Raw genomic sequence first — 22,887 nt, 5'->3', positions numbered from 1 at the left:
GAAGAAAACAACCACAATATATTGACACAGGTTTGTCTTTATTTAGTGACTTTGATTGACAGTGTTGGACGGATACAGTCTGTGTTTGTGAGCAGAGGAAAAGAAGAGATTTTAAGTTTCTGTGGAGTGTGAGGGCTTCAGTTTTCTACATTTGAGGGAAGTCTGAAGGCAGGGTAGCTTAAAACCTGCAGTAGAGGCTGACCTCTTTCCTTCTAGCAGTTTGAGTAATAGTGGGAATGGAAGCTCAGTTTGTTTGCGGTGATTTCTAGGATTCCCTAAATACATTAGCTCTAGGGTGGGTCTATGCTTATCTATCCCCACACGTCAGAACTGCAACTGGGTTTACGACAACGGCAGTAAAATGTACAGCAGCACATGGAAGACCCCTCATTGCACGACAACAGTAACCTGCCCTGACCTTAAAATAGGAACAAGTTGACTACTTGAAGTCTAAGTTTTAGGTTTTAAAAAGACTTGACCCTACAATGAAGAAAGCCAGTGAAAGATTCCATCTTTCTTAATAAGCATCAATCATAGTTATAATACAACTATTTAAGAATATAGAGAAAAATAAATATTTGACTCTGCATGAATGTGTCATAAGAATGTGTACAGCAGTTCCCTTAAGCCCCCTTCAGTCTGCAGGATCATATGAATTACAGTGAGTGACTACAGGGACACAATTTAGTTCCAAAATATTTAAATTCTCCTCTATGTTTCCCTCACTTTAAATATTCTTCTCATACAGTATTGTCATTTCTGATCCACTGACTTCCATGTTAGCACCACAGTCCTGTTTCATGGCTGTTTTTCAATAAGCAGCTAGTCTCACTCTGGAGTAACGACAACTTCAATTCATCAACATTCCTGGTTGTGCTTAGTATCAAGAACCAGATTTTTTACTTACAAAAATAAAACAGTTCTTGGAGAAAATGTTACAGTAGATTTGATTAGAGTAGAATAGGACTGCTGTTATAAATTACACTAAATGTAAATTCTCAGCAAGCATGTGACATGGTGTTCCCTGCAGATCAAGCATGTCTTGTTTCTGCACTAATGTGGTTCATCAAACGCTCCATTAAAGAATGGGTACAGACTGAAGGGACTCTGATAATAGTCTATTGCAACAGTAACATTTTCGACCTCTCCAAATATAAAAATAAAATAAATAGCAACAAGGTATTTATTACATTGTTTTATATCTGGGTAAGATATTAACATTTTAAATCAAAAATATTCCCTTTTATCATACATCATGTCATATATCTCTTTATGTCTGGCTGTGGTGAGAAGCATACAGCAGACCCACTTTGGTGATTTTGGTCTAAAACAGTATTATTTTATGTTCCTGCAGCTACTGAGCATCTTGCAAGAATAAATATTTTTCTGCCTTTGGTTATTGTCTTGCAACTGTTTTACTTGAACAGTTTGCAGTTATTAGAGTGATCCTCTAGATGGCGATGATAAACTGCTCATTGGTGCGTCATAGGAGTGATAGAGCTTTTTCTGCCCTGGAGCTAAATGTGCCTGAAGTTTCACCTCAGAAATAACAAAAAATGATCAAATCTGGGTATTGTTATAATGGTTAATCAAACAAACTCTAATTACAACACAGTACCTGACAGTCTGCTAAGACAGCAGAGGAAGATCTCCTCTCTGTGTCATATGAGCTAATGCAGCCCCAGGAGCGTAATGCATTTTCTGGACTGGTGCGATTAAAGAGGAGAAGGGACAAAAAAAAGGGGCTGAGAGAGCAGGTGGACGGAGAAGGAACACAGAGAAGTGAGGGGTCAACAGTGAGACAGGAGTTCATTTCTATTTATTGTTAAGCTCCTGTCTCAGCCGGCAGCCTACGGCTGTGATGAGTGCAGCTCCTTTCCCACTACCGTCCTCTGAAAGCAGGAAGTTGACATTACATTGAGGAGCCAGTTCATTTACCGTCTGGTGCATGATCCCCGAGAAACTGGCAAAGAGAAAACATTTGCCATATTATTAAAGAGAAAAGAAGAAAAACGAGCCAGATTGGGTGCAACATTGAGAAGGTGGAGATCTGGCTTTAAAAAGGTAGCCAGTGAGAAACATGATAACAAGTTAGACAGCATTGCTGTGTTGACATGTATGACAATACATGTCAATACATGTCAATACATGTCAATACATGTCAATACATGTCAATACATGTCAATACATGTCAATACATGTCAAGCTGTTACATGAAACGATCAGTTAAATGGTCCACTGCATGTGCTTAATATATGTGCTACATCTAACATGACCAAAGGGTAACATTCTTTAAATAAATGTTTCATTAAAGGAGTTTTTGAAACAAAAGTTAAGTACTGCATCGAGTTCAGGTGTAAATTCAGAGCCGTACTGTTGTATGAATCAATGTAAAACTGGTCAAAGAAGAAAAACTAGAAGTGGTTAAGTCTTGGATGTACTCAAAATAAAGTTTTAAAAAGTAGCTAACAGACTCTTTTGTTGAGCCCTACAGCCTATAGCTCTTCTTACTTGTCACAACTGGTTGAGCTTGCCTTTGTTTGTATTTGCATATTTTCTAAATGGTCGTTTCACCTCAGGGATGACCAACAGTTGTCATGTAAATAAGGTGAAAGTGTCTTTCTACTCACTGAGGATGTAGTTTGTAGAGAGTCCCGTCCACCCCTACAGTGACGTTCAGGTGGTCCAGTCCTCGGTTCTCTCTGATCTTATCCACCACAGCCGCCATTCCTGCCCCACACAGCTGAGCTGCCCGATGTGACACAGCTCCACATACCTGTATTACAATGAAAACTTTATCATTATTGCAACACTTAACAGACTGTTGGTGCCACAGTTTGCTGAGCCAGAAAGTCTATCAATCAACAAACATTGAGAATAAATATAATGTAACATGTCTGTTTCTGTCAGCTTTTGTAAAGTCACATATTCCTGCCTGATAACAATGTACTATGGGTTCAGATTTTTTCAGTGTCCACTGATCACTTAATAGGTAGGTACACCTACTCAAAACAAATGACTTTCAGTACAACAATTCTGCAATATTAAGGGGCATGCATAGCTTGGATTTGATGCTACACATTATGATGATTCAATTTGGTACAATTTGAAGAAATATATTTTAATATGTAATATGTACTGCACTTGATACAACGCTTTTCCTTACCTCTTTGACGATGATACTGTCATCACAAGTGCTGTCCAGCCCTAAGTGTTGTAGGATGGATCTCACCTGCAGCAGAGCCAATCTGTCACTGGTGTTAGAAAGAGAAAAAAATGACAATTGGCAGAGGTAAAAAAAATAATAATTCAACCTAAAAGATTCAAGTTTATTGTTAAAAAGCATCTGTTACCTAACAGGGAAATATGAAAAGTTATTTGTTGCTGTTTGACAAAGGGGGCCCACTACTGGCAGTGATTCTGTCAAATAAACACATTTCACTATTCTTTACCTCTCTATCTGTGAGAGGAACTTTGTTTCGAAGATACTTCTGGTCTTCAGTGTTTCAGAAATCTGTCCTCTGAACAGGAATCCTCTCTTGGTCATATCTATCAGGATGTTCCGCACAATCTCACCGAGATACATGCCGCTGCACATTTTCTCATATCTATAAAAACACACACAGAAAAAAAACATATAGATACATCCACACATAATCAACATCATATATAGGGATAGGAGTCCAGGAAATAAAGGGTTAACATGCTAACAGGTGTTTCTGACTTGAGGAGCATCAACAATATACATGTCTCTGTGTGTGTGTGTGTCTGTGTGTGTGTGTGTGCGCGTGCGTGCGTGCGTGCGTGTGTGCGTGTGTGGGGGGTACCTTTGTTTGCCTGGATTGAGGGAGAAGTCATCCACAGCACGGTCGTACTCTGTCCTAATGTCATCAAGGCATCCGTTGTCTCCAAAAGCCCCCCACTCCATGTTGACACACATCTGCCCCTCATCTCCCTCGATCATCTCAACGTTCCTCATCTCCTCCATGTAACACGCATTACTGCCAGTGCCTTTAATAAAACACACACAGTACATTGACAGAACTCAGATGAGTGGAAAAAGTAGATTCCTTATCCAAAATAGTCAAAACAAAGGCAACCAACCAGCAATGAGTCCAATCTCGCAGGTAGGTTCTTCATAGGCACAGGTCATCATGGTTCCCACAGTATCATTCACTACCGCCACCACATCCAGCTCAAATTCCTTAAGAAGAAACACACAATATGATGTAACATTACACTTTTCTTTTCATTTTTTCACAGTTTTAAAAAAGCGGGTTGGTTGTACTCTACCTCTCTCCTCTTTATGGCCTCCCTCAACAGTCCAACCACATCTTCTCCTTCACAGTCTGTTGCCTTGAAGCCCTTAGTCCATGTCACCAGAATGCCCTGCACGCACACATTAAAAAAAGGTGTCAACTGTCCACTCAGCGCTCAAAAACGTATGTTCTTGGGTTGATCGGGAGGTTCATTTTTGTTACACAACTTGTTTATGACTCCCAGGGATGTAGGAGACAATACAGTGTATCATAGAGAAAGGAAGACTCTGAACTCACAGCGTCAAGGCTCGTCTGTCTGCAGGGGAATGAGAAGGTGAAGCCCAGAGGAAGACGAGTGTTCTTCATCCCCATGTAGTCCAGGAAGTCACTGATACAGTGCACAATGTGATCAAACAACTGGGGGGAAAAGGACAAGAGATATAAAGCTGCAGTTTGTCTTTCATTAACATTTACTTTTGCAATGTGTAAATGACTGAATGTACAACTGGAAATCACAAAGCCTTCACAGTGTCCAATTATAAAGAACTGTTAAATACGTTTTTTAAAGTTTTCTGTCTTTTATTCGTTTCACTGTTCAGATCGATGTCTCTGCTCTGCTTGCATGTTCCCTATCAAGGGCGGGGCTTATCCAGGTTCAACACACAGAGACATGGTACAAAATGCAATAATAAGCCCTGCTCCATGCACCAACACAGCTTTAAGCAGTCACAAGCAAAGGGAGACGGGCTTTGACCCATCTTGACTGACAGAGAGGAGATACTCCTCCAGGCTCTACAAGACAGATATAAACCCTTAGGCTCGAGTTACTTTTCAAATTCTATAACGCCATTAAAATTACAAAAGGTATATTCACATCAATTGACAGGCAAGGTTACGCAAGCGCCAGCACAGTTGCATCCTGGGAAAGAATCTCGGGCGCAGTAAACACACAGAGGCTGATGATCATTCAGACGTGAGCTTTCTGTCTTGGATATACCAACAACATTTGTCATATAAACTGTTGAGTCTGTCGCCATCAGAGAACTAATTAGCCAAATACCTACAAATTGAAAATGGCTAAAATGTTGTGACATTTACGAGTTGTTTACTTACACACTGCCACAGCAACACTAAATGTGTACACTAAAATTAGTATTGAACCAAAAAAAAGTCAAACCAAAGTTACTTTCCAAAGTAACTAGCTACTTTTAGAATCCAGTAACTCAGTTAGCTGTACATTAGCCTCAGGGTGCCTTGTTTGGCTCAGGAAGTACTGATGCAGTAATTCAGCTTTTAACCTATATCTAAAATCTAAAATCTTTGCTAATATGGGGACACCCTGATGAGTCTGCAAGCCATTTAGGAGGTTTGGGACTGGATCTGTAAAACCTTTAATTCACTTGATCAAACTGTGGTATCAGCTGAGGATGTAAACCAGATTTCTCCTTTTATCCAGGGGAAAAAACTCTGAGTTTTAACACCTCTCCTTTATAAGACCAACCTACATGTTTTTACTAGAGGATATTTCCTGGTTCATCAAGTTGTATCAGATGCCACCATCCCCACTACTTTGTACAACAGGTTTTTGACATCCCCAAAAATAAACAAATTCTGGTCAGACATCTTCAACACAACCTCATACATGTGAAAGGAAAGTTGATCCAGTCCCTATCATGGCAACTTTTGGGGTTGCGCCTAGCAACAGTAGAATATCAAGGCATCAATCAGATTTAAAAGCATTCCCAACATTGTTAGTCTGCAGGCTTATTTAGCTGGAAATCATCAACCCCACCATCTCAATCGTGTTGGATTCACAAGGTTTAAGTCAGTTCTAAAACTAAAAAAAAAAACAGATGCACGGTTCAGGAATCATTGAAAAGACACTCTCGATCGGTAGCCCTCCTCACATCTACCCTCCCTTCTCTCCCATTCTCCTTTTTCTCTTTCCTGCTGATTGTGTTACTTAATTTGCCTCCATTTACTCATCCTGCTGCCATTACATATAGAGGTATTTCATGTGCAAAGTATCTAAGAAATGTAAACCATCATATTCAGGAACAGCACGCACACAACTGAGCTTTTCTGTTACTTTTTTTTTTAAAAACCTTTTTTATTTTTGCTGTTTCTCTTGTGATTGTGGTTAGTTCTCTGCATTATTCTACTGAAACGTTGAAGATGTGAAGAAATGCGGCAGGAAGTGTTTAATAAGGCCACAAGATACTCATAAAATGTTGAAATGTGCGAGATAAAGGGAACTGTTTGGGGAAGTGTGAGTCAGGTAAAATAAGTGAAAAAACATCTGTGGTATTACTATGAAACTGTGCCATTTCTATTCTGACTTTCTTGTCCCATGTACATCAGGAGGCAGAGAAGCAGGGGGAGGAATGAGAGTGAGGGTGAAAGGCCAAAGTTAGAGACAGGTTAAGCTTCAGTCTGAGAACACAAGTTCAAATCTTTGTTTTAAAGACAGTCAATTCAACACTAATCTTAACCAACCTCTATTTCTGACCACCTTTAACCACCAACCGTCTCCCATGCTTCCCTTTGATCTCCTTATCTCTGAGCCAACAAGGATCACACCCCTGACCTCCCACACGACTTACTACCCTTACATTTACAGTGCCAACACAGTTTAGTTCAATGTTCCTCCCTCTTGTGCATTGTCTGCATCACCCTGAACATTTCACCACAGATTTTAGGGCTGACGACTGACGGTTCTCACCTCCTCTCCTGTGCCCTGCATCACTTCTAGAGGAATAGCGTAGATCTTGTTGTGCATTTCTACTGTTCTCCTTTTGCCAGAGCGAATCTTGACCAACAGAACTCTGAAGTTGGTTCCTCCTAAATCCAATGCCAGGAAATCCCCATGTTCTGAATAAAAGGCAGGCAGACAAATAGAGGAAAAGATTAATTAATTTAACAGTAGCCGTGTATAAAACACCTCACAGATATACTCTGTTTACAGAACAAAATTAAAAGTTGAGGATATGAATTTAATATTTGGTAGGACTAGGTTTTTCCCCTGAAATGTTCATTTATGAAGCTCTTTTTCTTATCTTGTATTCTTTATAGAATAGAAATAGCTGTGTGGCAACAAGTATGAAAACATTTTGAAGTTGCACAAAAACTCCTCAAGGGTAAGAAATCTGATCAAAAGTGGCATCAGTGCAGTTCAGCAATTGTGCATTTTTATTGGCTGAGAGCTCTGTCAATCACATAGAGATGTGACAAAGTTAGTCAGCTGAAATAAGCTGCTTATCTGCTGTGTAATGATATCAGTTGCTCACGCCCACACATAAAGTCACTAGCTTAAACATAAAGACACCTACTTATGTGTAAGTTTGTGTGTGAGCCTGTGTGTATCACCTGTGCCATCAGGAGTGCTTTGTACAAAGGTTGGCAGCATCTTGACTGTAGCCGAGTCCTGAGTGCTCTTTGAAAGGCCGTTTTGCATCTCTATCCTCATCCGGTTCTTCACCTAAACAAAAGAAATCCCAAAATGTAACTCATGTTGTGAACTCCTGTACAGTGACAGATGCCTGAACACATAAATCACACCATTCACAATCTTTCTCTCCTCACCTCAAGCAGCTGTTCTTTCGTCAAGCGGAATTCAGAAAGTGTTTGGGCAATATGTTTCGACTGTTCAGCAAGTCGGTAGGCCACCGCCGTCACCATGGCGGCCCCTTTTCCACTTCCACTCTCTGACAGGAGGAACCGGACATCACAGTCCGGTACCAAGCGACGGACTGTCTTATGGAGACGACGCGCATATCTAAAACACATAAGGCTTCTTATAAGCATTTTTAACAAGAAATGTGGTCTACAGAAAGTCTATGCTTAACATAATGTCAGATATTCAGTAAGACGTGTAACACCATTTCTCGATCACTTTTATGGAAGGTAATAAGCAACGACCAACATACAATTAAAAATCTTTTGTGCTGATAAGACGACGTAAAGCATACATTTTGGTATTTTATTAAATTCTTTGGTGACTCACTGTGGGTGCATCTTGTATAGAGATCCATCAATGCCTACAGTGGTTCGCAGTCGTGCCACTCCTTTGTTCTCCTTTATCCTCATCAGGATGCCTGCCAGTGTGGCTGCGATCAGGTTTGCAGAGCGGAAAGACACAATGGCACAAACCTGAAGGGGAGGAGAGCGATTTATCAATCAGCACATTCAAATGTTTATTTAGTCAACAGAAAGCGCCTGAATTAATCAACTTTTTTTCAGTCAACCTCAGGTCAGATACTTAACCTTCTGTAGTTTATATTATTTTATGATCATATCTCGTAATTAAAGCATCTAAAAAGAAACACTGAATATTATATACAATAATAATAATAAAAACAATTGTAATACACACATGCTGCACAGCAATACAGTCTTCAGCGGTAGGATCCACACCAAGTTTGATTAGAATCTCTTTGGCTTTGTTCAACCCCTCCTTACTCCTAAACAGAAAACAAAGAGAGAGAAGCTGTGATGCAGCAGAAATATACATGATTCAAAGTTTTTATAGAACGGCTCCATTAAGGAAACGAGTGAAATGAAATGTAGTGTGACTCACTTTTCTATGGCTGAGATGTGTTTGGTCTCAATCCTCCCCTTTGTGAGCAGCTCAGGTGTGATCCTTCCCTCAAACAGTTGACCCTCTCTCGCCATCTTCACTAGGATGAGACGAACCAGCTCCCCCATGTACATACCACTGACCATCTTCTCAAATCTATCATACAAAGGAACAGAAAATGGAACCTTAAATTATATTGGTCAAATGTCCTATGCTCTGGACTAATCTGGCTTACCATAGTTTCTAATGATATTTGGTATACCATAGTATTTATAGTTTTTAGCAGTAGTTTTTATGATGATGTGCGTCCTTGCATTATGGTGAGCCTACAGGCATCAAACTGTTTTTAGAAAACATACTTCTCCTCCCATCTGGGAAAAGAAACCGGGAAGAGAGCCAACAAGGAGTCTTTTCTTCTCTTCTTCTCATTATTTTATCTCTATTGTAATTTCTTGCTTCATTTAATTAATGTAAATGTTTGTTTTTTAAGTTTTTTCTATTTTTACTAATTATACGACTGTTTTTGCGCTGTTGTAACAAAGAAATGTCCCCCAATGGGGAATCAATAAAGTTTATCTTTATCTTTAACAGAGAACAGGACTTCTTCATGTTTTGTAAACACAGGATCATTTCAAATGAGTTGTGTTCTTCTTAAACAGCAGGATTGTAGGTACATTTATACAAATTCAAATAAGTAATCAAGACCTCTTTATTGTTATGTTTTTGTTGTGATATAAGAAAATATGGATGATTCAAATTGTTTTGAGCTTTATCCTACAGAGAACACTTTACAAAAACTGTGTGAGCAACTGACAGCTAATTATAGCAGACTCTGTGGTTCCATAGCAGGATTATTAAAATATCAGCTTATTAATATCATCTCAGGAATGAAAAAATCTGTATGAATTATAAATTTCAGATTGACATACAGCTGTTTTCCGGGGTTCAGGGATCCTCTGTCTATCTCTCTGTCAAACTCTGTCCTGATGTCCTCCAGCCTGCCGTCGTCTCCAAAAGCTCCCCACTCAGTGTTCACACACATCCTGCCCTCGTCTCCCTCCACGAGGTCGATGTGACGCAGCTCCTCCATGTAGCAGGCATTGGTACCAGTACCTAAATACAAAGAAAACACCCGTATATTTATATCTAACATTTGTTATGTTTATCATTTTAACTGACAGCAGTTATTTTCTTGATAAATGCAAAGTGGTTGGTACTCACAGCTTATTTTAAACAAGTTATGCAATTGCCATTTTGCTTCTTGATTGGCTCGAGTCTAATTTATAACAATACTATACATTTTGAATGCAATTGATCCCTCGTGCTTTCAAATACACTTAGCTGTAGTACCGATGATAATGCCGACTTCACAGCGTTGGTCGTCAAATCCACAAGTCATCATCGTTCCCACAGTGTCATTCACAACTGCCATGATGTCAGCATCATAGTCCTAAAAGTGCACATATGTAAGAATGTATTTTAACAGGCTTGCTGAATGAAACTGTATTAGAATGAACCATTTGATGCCCTCAGACTTCAGAGCTGAAGTCTGGCATTATATGAGTCTAAATGAGAAAAAAGATAAGACTCACTCCTCTTTTCTTAATTGCTTTGTTGAGCAGTTTGACGACGTCCATTCCCTCCACTCCATTGGCTTTGAAACGTTTTGTCCATGTGATCAGAAAGCTCTGGAAACAAAGAATTGGAGAGCCATCAGGAAGTTATAAAAGAAAATAAAGATTTTATGCTCAAAAGAGAGGTCTCTGTTACAACTCAGTTTCAAAACTGCATGGTAATCACAAACATGGTAATCACTCTCACATGTGTCACAAACAAGAGTTGACTATATAGAAAGCTGTACTATCAAGAAGACTACTCTTGAATTTTTATTCAACTAACCTCATCTAGTTTGGTCTGCTGGCAGGGAAAGGAGAAGGTAAATCCCACTGGAAGTTTCTTGTCTTTGATGTTTTGTTTTTCCATGAAGTCCCCGAGACACTCTGCCACATGGTCGAACAGCTGGAATAGAGGTAGAAAAGAGGGGGAGGTATGCTTTAGGTTAGCTGAAGAGACGTGCGTGTATTTCTGTCTTTATTTTAGCTTAAATACCAACCCGTGTTCCACTGCCGTGAATGATGTCCTCTGGCGTGTCATAGATCTGACTCTCCATCTCAACCGTCTGTTTCTTCTCGTGGCTCACTTTGACTCTGAGGATGCGAAAGTTACTGCCTCCCAAATCCAACGCAATGAAGTCTCCCTTCTCTGTCAAGACAGAGAGGCAAAAGATAGGAAAGGACGGGGAAAGAAAAATCAGACAGAAGTGTTTGTGTTAAATACAGCGCTCAGTATTACTGTACAGGGAACTGATGTCACATTTTGCAGCAAACAAAATAATGTGCATGGAAATGAAAAGCTGTTTTAGCAAGCTTTTTTTGTTTTTTCTTCTGCTAAAGCTGTGGACTATAGTCATTCAATTCACTAATCTAATCCAGAAAACAATCTAAGGTTATTTCTATATTCATCCATTAAGTGTTTCTATATGTGTATGCTGGCAGGTGTATCTTAGATGCACTAAGATCATTTCTGCAAACTTCCTGTGCAGTTATTGGTTAATGATTGCTCAACCACACCACAGGCGAAACAGTAGCCATATCACCAGATCAAGAGCTCATCAAAAATTACCTTTATTTCCCCTTGTGGGATCAATAAAGTAAATCTTAATCTTAATCTTTATGAGTAAATCAAACAGTCACATTACAACTGTGAGCAAGCAAGTAACGAACCTGCACTAGAGGACTGTGTTCTTTAAACAATGACAGGCTCAGATAAAATAACATGTCCTAAACATTGTAAGCAGTTATTCTGTCTAACCAACCTGATTTTCATAATTGGATAACATTGTATTGAGTAGACAGTGTGCTGTGCGACTATGGCTGTTGAGCTGTGATTAGGATTACTCCCTTAATGTCAAATGTTAAATCTCATTTTAATCTATGATCCAAAGTCATTCAGGACTAACAAATCAAACTGTAACTCTTCAACGGCAGTGCTCATTAAAAAAGTACATAACAGACGTCATACAAGTCAGATGACTGAGGCAACCTTACAAAGATTACATTTTTACACACTTCTCTGAAATGTCAAACTGCCACATGATGTTGTTTCTAAGTACAGGTTCTATTTGTATAAGATAAATCCAAAGTACCCAGCAGTGTAGTTTCATATTTTAATAATGACACAAGGTCAGGTCAGAGATATTTTATCAGAAAGTAAAGTAAGTAAAGCAGTAAAGCAGAGTAGCTAGTAGAAACAACTAAAGGCTGGTGCCATCATGGTACTTCTTTTTAATTCCAGTCTTTCCATTTTTTTTATTTATTTTGTTATTCTGTTCGTCCGTAGGAATAAAAGACACAGAGTGAGGAGGACACGCACTGTAATTATGTTAGGCCTTATCTGTGCATAATAAATAACTGTAATTAGAGATAACCGATGCAGGATTTTTCCATTCCCCTGCCAAACAAAGCTTCTGTAAGCCTAAGCAAACTATACAAACAAACTCAATATTACAGTCCCTATAATCACTGACAGGCTGCAGTTCTTCCTCTGCACTCACTGACATACAGTAAGTAATATTTAGTGACTGAAATCTAACAGAGCCATTTATTCACCTTTCACAAGATCACGATGTGACTAATACGCTACCTTGTATTCAAAGGAGTATGCTTGTGTACACCTTTCTTACAGTCTCATAAATACCTCATGCCTATCATAGAAATACTAGTTCAATGTTTAACCAACTAAACCAAATGCGTTTAGAGCACAAGGAGAAACCAGCAGAGATGTCATTGTTATGATACCAGAGAAGAAGATGACTCATGCCCAGACAAGCTAATAACGCAATGGCAGTTACTGGAAATATGCTCCCATTAAGTTCTGTGGAAGGAGCTGATGGCATTTGTGCAGCATGAGTACAAGACACCATTACGTGCAGAACAACAGCTACGTGAGTGGAAAAGATGCAGCAGAATTGTGCAAAACAGCTCTGTGTGTGTTACTACAGACTGTTGGACAGCTCTCAGCTCTCATTCAGAACAGGGCTTTGAAGACCGCTGTCCTCCAGACAAACAGTACTGATGAGCGACACACCACAGAAAACTTAAGAGGACCACCAAGAGGTCCGTGTCTGACTTTTTGTTTTTCACAGTAAAAAACTATATAACCAGTGAGTATCTGAGTACTCGTTCGGTTCATAAGGTAATGCAAGTACTCGAGCATTTAGATTACTGTAAATGCCCATTATCCATTAATGCCCAGTATCCATTAATGCCCAGTATCCATTAATGCCCATTATCTTCATCTATGTGGGTATGTCTGCAAGAGTTTGTCAATCGTTTTCTCTTTAAATGCCGACTGGGATCTAAAGCTCCATGTTGACAAACATTGGTCATGATGACATATCTATTAGTGTAAATAAGGTATTTTAAAGCTTACTTAGATTTCTAATCTTGTTGATTTATTTATAAAGAGATAAAATAGGCTAACCTGTGTTGATACTGATTTCATTATATAAAGTGCTTAAACCGATTGGTTTCAGATTACCCGACTATATTTACAATAAGGGTTACAGTAACTAACCTGATCCATCAGGGATTGATCGTACAAATGTTGGCAGCATCTTCAGTGCAGCAGTGGGATTAGTGTCCCGACCAAGTCCTTTGGCCAGCTCTCTCCGAAACCGCTGTGTGATGTCCAGTACCGTCTCATCAGAGAAACGCATGAAGTACAGGTACTTATCAATCTGGGAATAGAAAAACAAGTGTGTTATCTTCAAATTTAAGCTGGTCTTCTTTCGAATATAACACAGCACCATCTTGTGAACTGAACAGGACAACAACAAAAAAAACCTTCTCCAAAATAATGCAACAATCTACCGAAGAACACATTATTAACACAGAATATCATACCAATTGTTTTCCACCTCTGATCAATACCAAGAGCCACACAATACCATCCAGACCCAAACCCATTCACACATGCGTGTACTGGTTAATTACCTTTAACCTTTATTTTTTGGGAGCAAAGTTAAACAGTGAATATGATGTCCCCATCCCATAGTGTTTCATTGATCAATGACGATAGCTACACTTCCTGACCTGACTGAAATAAAACTCAAGTTATAAAAGTAATACAGTCACTCAACAAAGGGCCTAGTTTATTGCCTTACTGCGAAACAACTGTGGATATTTCAGGTAAGTTCTTTTGATACACCTACTATACAGTTGTCAAAATGTAATAAAAGCACAGCATCACCAGTGTGGTTCAAAGTTAGACCAGGAAGAGGCCTACTCAATCCAGGCAGTAATGTTGCAAGGATGGAGATGGTTTATGACTCTATTTAGGGTAAGACACATCAGGTAGGCCTATGACAGTCTCAAATAAAGTCCTGTCACCATGAAGGTACAAACCAGTGTTGACCTGCACAAATTGCAAGTATTGGGAAACAGACATGAAGAGATATTATCTGGGCTTTAACTTACTGCTCCATGGACTTTTAGCTCCTCAACACGTATTAAACTGCTGGCCGCCTGTGTTTGTAACACGTTGCATCCTCTAAATCGATAATAATTCAACATATCAGTAACGTGGTTCTTTTTCAACACAGTCTCTTCATCAACCATGTTTTCCTTGTTTCCTCCACTGTACGCCATCGTGTGTCACCGAGTCACCACCAAATCGAAGCTAATTAACGTGGACAGCTGGCGGGTTAGCAAAGACTTCGTCTGATTGGATAAAAGATGCGCATGCGTCCAGGACTCCCTCTGATTGGTTGAGTGTGTAACCTACGTTACTATTTGTTTGGTTCAGTGACAGATACGACATAATGGTACAACCAGCTCAAATGACAATATGTACTCAGTACGATTTAATCCATGACTAAGTGCAGTAAATTAGCATACTCAGTAACGTGATTGTTTATGTCAGACAGACTCCTGTTTTTTTAATATAGCCTATCTGAAATTAGAACCATAGTTGAAATAGAAATATGAAAGATCTTCAATTAAAACAGACTATCAAATGAAACATTTATAAATTAAACATACATTCAGTATGATGGGCTTTATTGATGTTCCTGCTTTCTTAGAGTGCAGACAGAGGCATACATACTGTCTTTTAAGTTTTTTATTAGAACAGATTTTAAAGTCAAAGTGCCATGATTGTTTGATAGGCTATATCCCCCATTAAATCCGCATAAGCCATGCATTAGTCAGGTATAGGTTGAAAAGGCCTGTACCATTACTTCAGGCTTTTAATGTTTAGGCCCTATTTTTCTTTTCACCTGCTTTCAGGCTGTCTTTTGATTGTGTTAACGTTCACAATGAAAAAGTGATTTCTTGCGCTGCCATACAGGTGAACGTTACAATCAGCTCGTCTGAACATCCTGTAGATCTTAAGCAGACAGAGTACCTGATAAAACTGCACACTGTACAACGTGTCACAGATACAACACAAAACAGTCTGAGCTCTCTGGCCTTACAGAACAGGATGTTAAACAATCCTGGTGAAATCCTTTGTTGCATCACACTTTCTGATAATGCAAAGACTCACTTTATTTGTGAGCAGCAGACACAAAGCTCCTGTTAAATGTCATGACTGTAGGAGGATTAACTCTTACTGTCCCTCGTGGGACCCTTAACTGGATTACCGTCAATTGGTTTCATGACAAAGACAACAAGAATATGCTAGATATAAAGTGCAGAGATAAAATACTCAAACGGTCAGCGTGATTTAAACATACATGCTAACATGATTAACACAGACAAAAAATAATGCCTGTATTTACTCAGATGTCCATGTGACAATTCATCAGGATTAGCCTACTTCTTACTGGAATGTTGTAACTTCCTGTTTAAGGAGTCACACATTTACTGTATTTCCCAAAAAGGTTTAGGACAATGAAGACAGTTTAGGTGTGAGTGTACTAACAGGATATTGCATGTGCTGGTCACAGATAGTTTTTGAGTGAAAAAAATAAGGTGTGTCAATAGAGTTTTATGACATGAGGTATACAACCAACGTTTACTTAATTGCACATAAAACAACATCACATTATTATTGACAAATAGCGGCTCATGGAAATAAAATGAAAGATCTACAGAAAAAGAAACATCAATGAAACATAAAAGGGACTCTGCCAGGCTGTCAATTTGGCTTTCATCATACATTAAATGACAACTGGAAGGTTCCACAGACATTATTGATCTGATTATCCATGCTGAATGGTATAAACAGGTTGAATTGACATCAACAGAGAATGAAATACCCGAGAAGAATGTTGTCCAGATGTTATCTTCTCTGTTTGTGGAGGTGGTAAATTCCATATTATCTGTCTAAATGTAGCATCTCCTTATGATTTGAAAGTTCATTAACACATCGTCTTGTCATACAGGAGCCCACAGCTGAGTTAAAGTGGCCTCTCACCATCAAAAACTCAAGAAGTAAGATGTATTTGTACTCTATACCTAATGGATCATAACAGAATACAGAAAACCTGACATGTGTTTTCTCTGAGGTTTAGAGACATTTTAAAACACATCTGTGCTGCAACATGCACAGTGACACTACAGCCTGCCCAGCATCTGTTTCTTTCAATTATACTGCACAAGATTACAGACAATCAAAACAAATGCACTAATTCAAGCTATGCACATATCTATACGGAAAAATTGCACTTCTCTTTAAATAACACCTTGTTTATGTTCAATCTTTATGACAGTGACATCGGAGCAAATGATCCCTGTAATGTGGAATGGCTGGAAGTCCTGGTGATTCCATTGACAATCAATAGTTCAGTCTGCAGCTCTGTGCAGTTTGTGGATCACTGTTTTAGTTCACTGATGTGATTTAGTTCATCTCACAGAAATTTCTCAGAGGCCAATGCTCATTCAAGGTAACCATGTCCTCAAGAAATGCTAATTCAAGAACACATCACAATTCCATTTTACCTTTGCATAACAACCATTGCCTGTATATGAATATGGTACATTCTAGCTCGACATTGAGTGATGATTAATCCTTGAAATGTGCACTTTTTGATCATAAATATTGGATTCTTCACATACTTCACATACATTGTTTGGGGAGCTCTGAGACTTTAAAACTGGCTGAAAACTAGTATAATATGTGACAATAAGTATTAACAATGTAAGGCAATTCTTGTCGATGTCTCATTTTGGGAACAAAATAAATACAAAAGAATTTACAGTATGATCTTGACCTTTATATTCATTATCATTATCATTATTATTATTATTATTATTATTATTTAAGTGTCACTTCAGTGTGGTCTGACACCATGACATTGAGGTATAGGAGTCCGCTTCAAAGGTGCTTATTCGCTGAAATACAGTGCTTTTGTTTGGTTTTGGTTTTTGAAAGTATAACACTGTTACACATTTAGGCACATGAAGGAGAACATGTAACAAAATGACTCACTGGCGTCCATGATTTTATCAAGCTTTGGTGATGTGGTATCCTGCTGACATCAATCTGATTAGCTGCATGTGTATGTTTAGCTTGTAGGTGGTACATCAAAATCGTATGACGCATCAAGCACTTCAATTTGTATTCAAATGACCGGGTTAAAATAAGAATGTGTTCCTAATAAGCTAATTGAATGAGAATGCCTTCTTGGCCAGTCTACTTAAATAACAGTGTGCTCCCAGCTGACCAGGGATGTGACAGGTTACAGAGGGGATTAAAAGCAGCCATTGTCCACATTTGTCTATAAAAGCAAGGAGTTTCTCTGAGCCAGGACACAATTTAGTTTCTGCTGCAGAAAATGACAAATGACTCAGCCCTCCTCAGTTTAAAAACCATGACTAAGCACTTTAGCATTGCTCTTCATCATCTGATCTCACATTGCTCTGAGGGATACAGTATCTCTGCTGTTGCCTGTAGAGGGAATACAGTGCACAATGAACATAAAATATATTTATCTTTCAGAGGAAATATTGAACTTTTCTTAGTTTTATGATAAGATTTTTAACCAAAATCAGTTTAATGCGGCGCAAAATGACATTCCCTGAGGCGACCTGAAGCATATATGCTTTGGACACATGAGTCTGTAAGGGCCATGTTTCCCCCAAACACACCTCTGACACATAACTTTCTCTGTAAACGCCCGCAGAAGGCTTAAGTTTCAGGAAGTGATCACTCTCTCTGTTTCTGCCCTCTGCTTCCCCCTCCCCTTTCTCCTTCTCTCTCTCCTTTCTGTTTGCATTCCTCCCCTTAACAATGCCTCCTTTTCCACGTCATTGACATACTGTTCGAGGAAGCCCTGAAACCCGACTCTGTTGTGTGTATATGTGCATGATGTTGGTCACACACAGCCCCGCCATGTGGAAAAGTACTGTCCTCCACACTGCCCTCTCCTGTACCTTCCTTTTTTTTCCTCCTCTAGCTTACACACACTGACTGAATGTTTCATGTCATGTACGTCTTGTAACCTGCTACTGGATGCTTTGAATTTCCCTCAGGATCAATAAAGTATCCATCTATCTATCTATCTGAACTCTGCTTTGGATGACCGCTACGCGCTGACTGTGTGTCAAAGAGTGCAGTCAAGGACACTGCAGAGGAGTGAGTGAAGGAGACACACTCAGCTGATTGAGGCACTTTGACAAATGCACATACACATGTTTTATCTGTAAAAGCACATCAGTGATGAGATTGTCTATATTCTCTTTTGTAGGTACTTAAATTCAAGTGTGTTTCAAAATTTTACAACTAGAAGTTGCTGCTCTTTGTAAATAGAGACACACCTGGAAGTGTGTAGGTGTGTCAATGTAATTGTGTGTAAGCCTTCTTCTCCAGTCACCTACGGTCACATGGTTCAAAGCTGGCCTATTTTAGTCAGGCAGGGAGAGGAGAAGAGTTAGGGGAGGGAGATGTGTTGTATTACATCAGATCCTGGCTGCTGATAATGCCTTTTACTTTAACAGACTCTATTTGACTGCACAGCAAACATGTACACCTGAGAATTACAGCTTTGTGAATCTCTTTTGTAGGAATAAAGATTGCTCAATGCAAATGAACTGAGGAAACAAGCAGTAAAGAAAATAGAGGAAGAACCAATAACTTTTTCCACTACTACAGGGAAACAGACAAGCCAGAATCTGCCTGATGACATGTGACATCATCAGGAAGTAACCTTAAAGTGACATTACACCATAATGAGAATTAGAAAGCACATGTTAAAACAGGGCTTTAAGATTAACAATAAAATAAACTAAATGTGATGATGTAACTCAAAAAATCTATATATATATGACCACACATGAGGGATTCTGAGAGTATTTCATCTTCCTCTGACCCAGTCTAACGTTAATTTACATGATAGTGCTTTGCAGGTTTCCTGGCAATATTATTTTATAGTATTCAATTAAGAGCTTCAGGGAAGCGTTAAGGTCTGAGTGACTTTGGTTACACACAAACATGTCTCTCAGGGTGACTAAAACTGGTCTGGTCAGTTTTGGGCCAGAGGCTTTACAGCGGGGGCTGCTCAGCTGAGAAGTATGAAAGACTCATTCATAGTCTAAACGTCATGTTTTCCTCTTTCACCTTCAACTTCTTCATATTACAGTCAAGCTGTAAAAAATGTAAGAGCAGAAACTCTTCTCTTTTCCCTCCATTAAAATATGCACATGGTACAGGAATAAGAGTCAACATGACATCTTATTGGATGGACAATATTTAAGTGGAAAAGGGAGATACAACAACCCCACTACATTTCAGTTAATTATCAGTTAAAATTGTGAGAGCTGAAGTCTGTCTCCTCTTCCTTTCTCAAAGCTGTACTGAGAAAAGTGAAAGTGAGAGGATCATTTTAAAGAGAACATAAAAGAAACTCAGTGACCCCTATATTGACTTGGCACTTAATCCACTTCTACCTTCTCATCCCACTGTACATCAGTCCTTTCATCATCACCTCTCACTTCTTCTCTCCTCTTTGCCACACCTCTCACAGCTCACAACATGGCACCTATCACACGCCTGTGTGTCATGTCTTCTAACACATCATAATACAGAAACACACCTCTGCTGTTTGTCACGTCTCAATTAGCCTTTTGTTCACTTCCTGAAAGAGATGCATCTCAAATCAAAAGATTTCCCAACATGTGCTGTAGTGGGAAACCACAGTTTTACAGCAAAGTTAAGATGACAGCAGTATGAGTAAACTCTATGACCTCTACAAAGTCATGCCCTCCTCTCCTTTCAACATCTGCTTTTTAACCACAACCTATCATTTCAAAGATGGAGGTAGAAGAACCAGGAAGCACTCACCTTTTTAACCTGGTCATCCTTGAGCTCAGTGAAGTAATAGGCAAGAAGCTGGGCGGCAATCATCCTTGTCCCTTTATTCTCTTACACTGACATACAGACTCACTCAAACTCACACTCGTTCTGTTACACACGGGTACACAGACACACACGGCCACCTAAAGTCAGATGGAAGGATCCAAGTCAGAGGAAAATCCAAAACAAAAAATGGACAAATACAAATAGCTAAAACTCGGCTCTTGCTCATGTAATCTGTAATAAACTGGAAAAGGAATAGTCCAGCCTGTTGTAGTTTAAAATAGACAGAGCTGCCTCATGTGCGCCTGAGACTCTACAGCTCCCCTCTTTCTCTGTGCATGTGAGTGAAGCCAGGAAGCATGAGTGAGACAGCAAGTTGAGCTGCAGGAGGCAGAGAGAGAAAGAGAGAGAGGAGCGGGGAGGATCAGATCTCAAGCCCTGCCCATTGTCCCTCAGCGGCTCATTTTATTGGCTAGAGTGGGAGCCTCTGTAGGGGGGTTGAGTGCCACATCCCCTTTTCAACCACTAGCCGGTCTGCTGACGCCTTGGAGGCAAACTACAGTGATGGAGGAGGCAGGAAGAGAGAGAGAGAGGAGCCTGCATAATTAAGTGTGTGAGGAGGGAATTCGGGCTCTACTGTTTGAAGGAAGTTGCATACCATTCAGCTTGCAGTAAGAACATGACTAACTCTGTTGTAAAATTAGTGAGAAATATGGTTATTGACAGCAGAGGAATCTGTGTTGGAGGGTGTTTGAGTGTGCTTCTGCCTTAAGGGCACACACTCTGCAGAGTAGGTTTTTTTTTTCTTTCATAAACTGGATCTGCCAGTCATGGAGTCCCACTCTGGTTGGATCTCAGTTTTCAGGGCGTAAAATTTGGGGATGGATTCTTTCCTTTGTCACATATGATAGAATATTGAATTTGTGTTTTGTTTTTTTACTGTTTATACAAAAAACAGGGAATATGATGTTGCTCTGAGAATTCCTTCTGTCTGTCTGTCTGTCTGTCTGTCAGTCTGTCTGTCTGTCTGTCTGTCTGTCTGTCTGTCTGTCTGTCACTCACTCACTCACTCACTCACTTACTATCGCTCCCTCTCTCTCTCTCTCTCTCTCCATCATTCTGAGAGCAAACCACTTAGACTGACACTCACTTAATCTGGCTCCACTGTCCTCCCAGACAGACGTGACATCATCACAACAACAGCTGTGTGTAGTCTGGACTCTAATGAAAACAACCACAGACACAGAGGGCCAGTAATACTTTTTATACACTCACAATGTGGGCTGTGTCGTTAATTCCACCTCAATAGTTAGGCAGCAGAGACACAAAGTGAGTAAACGGGGCCAGTTCAAAACCAGCTGAAGTTTCCTTCAAGATATGACTGCATCTTTAACAGAATAAAACATTGAGAGAGAGCCAGAATAATGTCAATCGAAACAAAAAAAGGGACACTACATTGGTTTACTTTAATTTATGGTATAAAATGTAATTTAGTCAACTATGATCAGTATGATTAAATTAACATAAAAAAATGTAAAACCCAAAACCAAAAAGTTTTATCTATTGCAGTATTTGTATCTCTCTTCATTTCATTTCATTACAAGACAGAATACAGAAAAAAAACTTCAGTTTGCTTCATATGAGACTCCATGCCTTGAGCCATTCACACTGTACTAAAGTTTCTCAAAGGGTGGCCTGGGGCCCAGAAACATTATGTTTGGCCCCTGAACACAACATGAATGAGTCACATTGTAATATAATCATCACAGTTTTCATTTAGTTTCACCTTCACAAACCCTAACATGAAACTGCACCCCCTCTTTAAAGCATCTTTCAAGGTAAGAATCACAACTTGAAGAAAGCTAATTGTTCCATGTCAACTAGTAGCACTACATGTGTAACAGAGATTACTTTATGTCACTACTGCTGTAGTGACATAAAGTATAAGCCTCTGGTATGTTGGTGAACAAACCCAACAACATAGTGTGCAAATATGAAAGAACCATCATGATGAAAGGCTTTATGGTTTAATGAGGATTAAGGAAAAATGTTAATTGAACATAACAGATACAATGATCTATGTTACCCACACACACACTATTGAGAAACCAATCCTCATGGCATCTTAATATTCAATAAGTAAATTACTAGTTATTTTAATATTTTGCATTTTACATTTTTTCTCGCAATCATTTACCTGCTCAACATCTTTTCATAATTGCACAATTAAATCCCGCCTGATGACCTGTCTGGACTTGTTGTATTCATTTAAGCAGCAGTGGGAGTTGCGCTGAAACTGACTGGTCTGCAGTGAAGCCTGTCACCTGAGGCTGATGTTTCTGAGCATTCACTCGGTTTCTCTCCAGTAAATTGATCTGAATATGATTTAATGTAATACCTCATGTCTTCTATATTTGGTGACCTATGCACTGAATCACACCAAAAAAAAATCCCTCTTTAAACTTCCATCAGCTTCAGCTCTTATTAGTCACTGAAGTCTTCTCTTAATCACTGAATACTTACCTTTCTGCTACAGTGCTGGTAAATTCTCAAGTATTCATTATATAGGTCATTGTGAATATTTAGTCAAATGTGGTGAGTTTAAAAAGAAAGCTAAAATTATTAAATGTGTTTATGTCATAATGGCTATTGTGACACACTCTTTTTCTCTTTAGTCTCTAATGTCTCATATCC

General features: G+C 39.2%; 1 protein-coding gene across 2 annotated transcripts; it reads right to left on the bottom strand.

Annotated features, from left to right (window-relative positions):
- Positions 1 to 19: 19 nt before the first annotated feature.
- On the bottom strand, positions 20 to 20,578 carry LOC132975351 (hexokinase-1-like). 2 transcript variants are annotated; one of them, XM_061039849.1, is made up of 21 exons: positions 20,179 to 20,577; positions 13,471 to 13,633; positions 10,949 to 11,097; positions 10,735 to 10,854; positions 10,428 to 10,523; positions 10,186 to 10,285; positions 9,765 to 9,948; positions 8,836 to 8,991; positions 8,632 to 8,719; positions 8,263 to 8,408; positions 7,842 to 8,034; positions 7,626 to 7,737; positions 6,982 to 7,130; positions 4,557 to 4,676; positions 4,294 to 4,389; positions 4,105 to 4,204; positions 3,828 to 4,011; positions 3,453 to 3,608; positions 3,167 to 3,254; positions 2,631 to 2,776; positions 20 to 1,963 (listed from the first exon to the last, which is right to left on the bottom strand). In XM_061039849.1, the coding sequence occupies exons 1-21, from the start codon at positions 20,239 to 20,241 to the stop codon at positions 1,816 to 1,818; spliced, it is 2,757 nt and encodes a 918-aa protein (XP_060895832.1). In that variant the 5' UTR covers positions 20,242 to 20,577; the 3' UTR covers positions 20 to 1,815. The 2 variants fall into 2 exon arrangements, 1 of the variants encoding a protein (XP_060895832.1); XR_009673257.1 differs by having other exon boundaries at positions 1,934 to 2,465; positions 2,519 to 2,776; positions 20,179 to 20,578.
- Positions 20,579 to 22,887: the final 2,309 nt, after the last annotated feature.

Source organism: Labrus mixtus, chromosome 1, assembly GCF_963584025.1.
Source record: "Labrus mixtus chromosome 1, fLabMix1.1, whole genome shotgun sequence".
Classification (NCBI taxonomy): domain Eukaryota; kingdom Metazoa; phylum Chordata; class Actinopteri; order Labriformes; family Labridae; genus Labrus; species Labrus mixtus.
Note: the sequence above shows the minus strand (reverse complement) of the source record. Positions and strands in the feature narration are given on the sequence as shown.

Coding starts and splice junctions, on each gene's coding strand:
- LOC132975351 (XM_061039849.1), bottom strand. CDS start 20,241: ATGATTGCCGCCCAGCTTCTTGCCTATTACTTCACTGAGCTCAAGGAT. Junction 8,992..9,764: donor CTGAACCCCGGAAAACAGCT/GTATGTCAATCT, acceptor TTTGTATGATAG/ATTTGAGAAGATGGTCAGTG. Junction 8,035..8,262: donor CTATACAAGATGCACCCACA/GTGAGTCACCAA, acceptor TATGTGTTTTAG/ATATGCGCGTCGTCTCCATA.